Genomic DNA, 6427 nt, shown 5'->3' with positions numbered 1-6427 from the left:
CCAGCACTTGGGAGGCAGAGGCAGGTAGATCTCTGTGAGTCCAAGGCCAGCCTGGTCTACATAGTGAGTTCCAGGACAGCTGGAGCTACAATGAGACCCTGTCTCAAAAAGACCAAAAATTTTTTTATTATTTTTATGTGTATGTGTGTATTGCCTGCACGTAGGTAAGTGCACCCCTGTTGTACAATGCCCACGGAGGTCAGAAGAAGCTGTCAGATCCCCTGGGACTGGAGTTATAGACAGTTGTTAGCTGCCACGTGGGTGCTGGGATTTGAACCCAGGTCTTCTCCAAGAACAACCAGTGATCTTAACTGCTGAGCCATCTCTTCAGCCCCAAGATCCTACATTCTTAATGCAGGTAAGCTACAAGGTAAAACTACTATTTCTAAGTAAAAAGTGCCTCTGACTGTAAATTCATTCTTTCTTCCTTTTTTTCTTCCCCATACTAGGTCTCACTGTGCACTAGCATGCATGCATGTAGCCCAGGTTGGCTTTGAACCTGTCATGTAGGTGGCCTATAACTGGCAATCTTCCAGCTTCAGACTCCTGAGTGTTGGGATTTACAAGAAAGATTAAGTCCTACTACACTCAGCCAAAATGGTTTTATGCTGTGCTTTGTTTTACTTTGGTTTGGGGGCCTGTATTCCCAGCTGGTCTTGAACTTGTTGGGTAGACCACGTTGGCCTCAGTCTCACAGAGATCTGCCTGTCTCTGCTTCCTGGGTGCTAAGATTAAAGGCGAACACCACAACACTGGGCTCAAAGTGGTATTTTTTTAATACTACATTAGAACAGAGGGTGAGAGCAAGCATGCCTTTCAAACTACTGAAAATTTTAAATGAACATCCAAATAAATCTCAGATGTGTTCCAGATAGTTATTAGTCATGAGTGAATAACTGAAGCCAAATATTGATATGCCAGTGAGGCTACATAGTTTTGCTAAGCACAGAAAAATGAGCAGGGCTGTAATTCCTCACAAGGTTCCCAACCATGTAAAGTGCTATCCTCTTACCAGAGCTTCGTTTGCACACTGGAACACGTAACAGACAAAATGGAAGCCACCTCCACCTGAGGACTCCCGGCAGATAAACCCAAAGTGGTCCACGTGCCTAATGCCCTATGGAAGGTGGGGAAGGAGCAAGAAGGAGGGTAAGTTGTACTGGACAGAGACACTATTGACAGAAATGCAGCAAGAAATGCTGCAGACAGAAATGCTTCTTATATTTAAGAAGCATTATAAAATTACTATTTTCTTGGCTATTTTTAAGTAAAATGAGGATCAGCATCGTATAGTAATATGTTACCTCACCAATGAGAACTAAGGTTTGAAAAATCAAGTTTTACTGCTTAGTTTGATAATAAGAAGTTGAAAATAGCTTACAGAAAAACTAGAACTTTGGGGGTTATTAAGGAATAAAAAAATACTTAAAAAAATCAACAGCAGACCACAGATTAAGACACGCATTCATAGCAATACACTTGAATAAACATGGATAGAAAACCCGCATAAAAAGGTTTTTAAAAAGATTTGAAATGTGGTTGTACTGTTAAACACCAAAAAGGTAAATACAGAACTGAACTGACATGAGGAAAAAAACAAAAACTGATATATATACACTGAGAAGCTTTGAAACCTAAGATACTAAGGCCAAACTCTGCCTCCACATCCTAAGAGCTATTTCTAATAAACATATACACACAAACTTGTTTCGGAAAGCATAAGCTATCAGAAGCAGCTGTGATGGTTAGTTTTAATGGTCAATTTGACACAGTCTAGAATCACCTAGGAGAAGGGCCTCTGAGTGTCTATGAGGGATTATCTTGATAACATTGTATGAGGTAGGACGATACACCCTGAATGTGGGAGGCACCATTTCATGAGCTGGGCCCTGGACTGAGTGAAAAGGAGAGAGGGAGCACTAACATGCATGCACCTGCTGTGACTTCCTGCCATGACAGACTATAATCCAGACCTGGGACAGAATAAACCCTTTCTCTCTCAAGTTGCTTTTGTGAGAATATTTTATCACAACAGGAAAGGAAACGAAGACAGCAATCTGAATACAAATTAAATATCTTCTATAAATATTAGTATGTCAAGGTATTCTGAAAGCACCATCATGCAGAGAAATGGGTGCTCATAACTTAAAAGTTCAGAAAGCCACTTAAACTTACAGTCTGTGCCTCTTTAGCAAATAATGAACTATCACTAAAAAAGCAAATGTCTAACATTAACATGTCAGCCTAAATAGCAAATTAAGATCAAAGGTCTGTGGACAATGACTTTCAGGCCAAGTGCTTTCCAGTAATTGCTGACATATCCTGATTCTCAATGCTCTCCAACAACAACTGGAACATATAACAGAAGTGGCTACTTAGGGGAATGTGATTTACAAAAATACTTCTTTGAAAATGGTTCCCTATTCAACTCATTAAGAACATTATTTCCATATTTTGAAAACAATCCTTTTGATTATTTAAGTAGCTTGCATTATAGATCAACAAACTTTGAGATTTTTATATCTTATTAATTTTAAAAATGAAAAGTCAGAGTTAAAAAAAAAAGAAGAGCCAAACAGTAACATAAATGATCTCTTGTTTGTCAGAACAACCTTGAGGAAAACTGGCATAACTCATCATCCTTGAGAGAGTCTTCCAAAATCTCTCTAGGAAACATAGCAGGGAGGTTAATTACCAAAGATTTCCAATAGACTCTGTACTGTGGGGAAAATGCCCTCAAAGACAAGCACTATCTCTCATATTTCACAGAAGAAATAATACAAAAAAATTAAGAATTTCTATAATGTAGAAATGTTTCTATGTACTCTAGATATATCAAATATATATTAAACATGCACACAAACGTATGCCCTGGGGAATAACTAGTAAGAACTACTATCAATAACAGGGAAAAGAGAGGAAAGAAAAGTAGATCTATGTGCTGGATAGCTTTAGTTGTCAAGCTGACAGACCTGGGTAGAGGAAGCATCAAATGGGGAATTGCCTCCATTGGACTGGCCTGTAACTATGTCTGTGTGGTATTTTCTTGATTTTTGAGTGATGTGGGAGGGCCCAGCCCACTGTGGACAGTACCACCCCTCAGCAGGTTGTGCTGTATTGTATAAGAAATCAGGATGAGCATGGGCCAGGAAGCAGCATTCCTCCATGGCCTGTGCTTCAGCTTCTGCCTCCAGGTTCTTTCCCTGAGATCCTACCATGAGCTCTCTCAGTGATGAACTGTGACCCAGGAGATGTAAGATAAAATAAACCCTTTCCTCCCTAAGTTGGTATTGGTCAGGGTATTTTGTCACAGCAATGGAAAAACAAACCAGAACAATCTATTTTCTCCAATGTTGCTAAAAGCAAAATTCTTAATTTTAAGATTATAATTTGCCTTAATAAAGATCACCAATCAATTACTTAAAAAATACACTTTGCTTCAAAATAGTGCTTCTGTTGTAAGAGACTGATGCTAAAGGAACTAGAATCAAATCAATAACCATCTCTATTTACCTGAGAGCAAAAGGATATCTCCTTAAAATTTTTCTCCAATGCAATTTTTTTGGTATCAGGACTGATGAGGTAAACTTCAGACTGGCCAATCTTAAAAGACAAATGAAGAGAAATGAGCTTCTCATAAAAACTGAATTCAAATTCATTATACTTGTCATGAGCTATGAAAATTAAAAGGGAAGTGGTAAGCTGTTACAAAACTCTAACTGTATGACTGTAAAGAACAGCCTCAAAGGTTACACTTTATGCCATGGACTTCAGGTGACACATGACAAATACAGAACAGTCACCTAATAAGACAGCAATCTTCTGAGAGGAAAGGATCAGACATCCAAAAGTAAGCAATAAACATCAAAGCCCACATGCCCCTTTAAAAGGAAATGAATTTTCTATACAAGTATTTCAGAAAATAGAAGTTTCTATTAAAATTTCCAAAACACTTTCTAATGATAATTTTTTTAACCTGTCACATTCTCTGTAAAATATTGTGAAAAGAACCATGCCACTTATAGAGTATATGCAACACTTTTGTCACCTATCCTCTATTTACCTGACTTAAAGTTAAAATACCAGCATGAATCAGTTCTGGCTTATTGAGTTAGCATCTGACACCCATGAGAGTAGCGTACCATGATGTGAGGCATGTGCTCAGACAGTAGTGAAGGACACTAATGACAGAGAACTACACCCTCATGGAGACTAGAATTCTTGGGGTCACATGGAGTACAAAGTACTCTGTTTGCCTGTAATTAAGCAGAGGCAGTAATGGGGATTGTTATTGGTCTCACTGACAAGACTACTCCATGTCATATCAGCATCTCATCAGAGAGCTGAATGAAGCAGGGAGACAAGACCTTGGACCACTGAGGGGGCCTGCCATGCAAAGCAACAGGGCAATGGCTTCCAGAACCTGCGGAACTGCTCCACCCCACCCTTCCTACCTTCTCACCTGCTGCTCTCTGAACCCAGAGACCCTGCCAGTTGGTCACACGGAAACCTCTGCTTGTTGAGAATCGTATCCTCAAAGATGCCTCTCCTGATTCCCTGGTTTTCCTACAATATCTTCTACTTCTTCCCAGCATTCACTGTCATTATAATTACATAATTACTGTAAGGTGCCTGTCTGTCTTGCTGATATCTAAATTCCAATGGGCAGAGTGTTCCTGCCTTGTTCACTGCTGTATTTTAGCATATTGTAGCCATATAGTAAGCATTCACAAATATACTGAGCAGCTTTCTCAACAGCACCATGAGTACTTTGAAAAGACAAAACATATAGGTGACAAATTAAAGCACAAGTCTTGCTGCCAACACGGCACTCTTTTATATACTAGGTCAACGGTAACTCCCTTCTGCTACATTGTCTGGATTCTAAATCCACAAGTACCCACAGTATTAACCTACATGGTTAGCTTCCTTACTCCTTGGCCATTTCACTGCCTCAGGTTAAACACAAAAAAGTGTATTACATTTAAGTCACCTTTGCACACAAGTTGGCATTAAACCAAAGCAGCAGAGGCAGGAAACAAAGCCAGTTCCTACAAGAGGAGAGACTCCCAGCCAGGAGAGGGAAGAGTCCTGTCAGTTCACACCCGGGAGGACACACCCATCTAGAGCCCAGGCTACCTGGGGACAGCCACCTTGATCCAGTCATTCTTTCTGTGTTACATGGTTGTCAGCTTAACCATTTTTTTCTGCTTACAGAAATAATAATAATAATAATAATAAAATAAAACAAAAAACTAAAGAATTATTTCAGTTTGGGCATCAGTTTCAAATAGAAGGTTATCAAAAATCCAATTGCTCTGATTAACAAAGGGTAAATATTTTATATGTTACTAAGAGCATATTTTCCACTTAGAAGAACTGTGCTGGAATTTATATGCACTAGTTTTGGACTTCTTTTACATACCATTCCTTCTAGCCCCTGTGTGGTGGCACAGGTTTTTAATCCCAGAACTCCGGTGGCAGAAGCAGGCGGGATCTTTGTGAGGTCGAGGCCAGTCTGGTCTACAAAGCCAATTCCAGGCCAGCTGGGGCTACCCTGTATCCAAATGTAAAGAGGACTCTGTTTTCTTCTAATATTCTTTAAGCCTAACATAAGGATTTTATGCAGAATAGTTACACACCATAAAAATATATGGATTCACCCACAAACCCAAATCATCTAACCATTGTAAAGACTGCTCAGACCTCGAACAGAAGGCCACAGTCTCTTACCGTGAAGAGCATGGTGCGGTTCTCCTCCATGTCCGTGGGCTGCACGTTGTGTCCCCCGATGAGGTGGTTCTCGATGTCGCTCTCCTCGAAGGAGCTAAAGGTGCTGCTCCGCAGGCCGGCGTCCTGGAACTCCTTCCTGAAGGCCAGCGAGCGCAGGCCGGGCTGTGAGAAGGACTTGCGCATGGGCCGCCCCGGTGCATCACAGTCTGCCCTACGGCTGCAGCTCACGTGGTTGAACTTCTCGATGCACTCATCGATGAGCGCGGGCGGAGCCTTCTTGTGGGCCACTGTGACACGGCCGCAGAACAGCACCTCGAACTTCTTGGCGAACGTGTCGTCGAACTCTGAGGGGCAGCGCAGCTCCTCCTGGCGGGCGATCTTCCCCGCCTGCCGGATGGAGCTGATGATCTCAGGCACCTGTGGGGAAGGCGGTGGTTACTGATACCTGTGACATCGATGAGCGCGGGCGGAGCCTTCTTGTGGGCCACTGTGACACGGCCGCAGAACAGCACCTCGAACTTCTTGGCGAACGTGTCGTCGAACTCTGAGGGGCAGCGCAGCTCCTCCTGGCGGGCGATCTTCCCCGCCTGCCGGATGGAGCTGATGATCTCAGGCACCTGTGGGGAAGGCGGTGGTTACTGATACCTGTGACAGTGGGTTGTCGCGAGTGGGAACACGGGGGGGGGGGGGGGGG

At 42.1% G+C, this 6427-nt stretch overlaps 1 protein-coding gene across 1 annotated transcript in view; it reads right to left on the bottom strand.

Moving 5' to 3' along the window:
• Tbc1d1 (TBC1 domain family member 1) overlaps window positions 1–6427 on the bottom strand; it is a gene marked incomplete in the record, with an annotated part of 275507 nt that overhangs the window by 147324 nt on the left and 121756 nt on the right. The window contains 4 exon segments of the mRNA XM_017798190.2: window positions 1013–1117; window positions 3514–3603; window positions 5734–6006; window positions 6207–6350. Of these exon segments, the coding sequence (XP_017653679.2) occupies window positions 1013–1117; window positions 3514–3603; window positions 5734–6006; window positions 6207–6350 (612 nt within the window).

This window comes from Nannospalax galili, unplaced genomic scaffold (assembly GCF_000622305.1).
Source record: "Nannospalax galili isolate Female #2095 unplaced genomic scaffold, S.galili_v1.0 scaffold236, whole genome shotgun sequence".
Classification (NCBI taxonomy): Eukaryota; Metazoa; Chordata; class Mammalia; order Rodentia; family Spalacidae; genus Nannospalax; species Nannospalax galili.
Note: the sequence above shows the minus strand (reverse complement) of the source record. Positions and strands in the feature narration are given on the sequence as shown.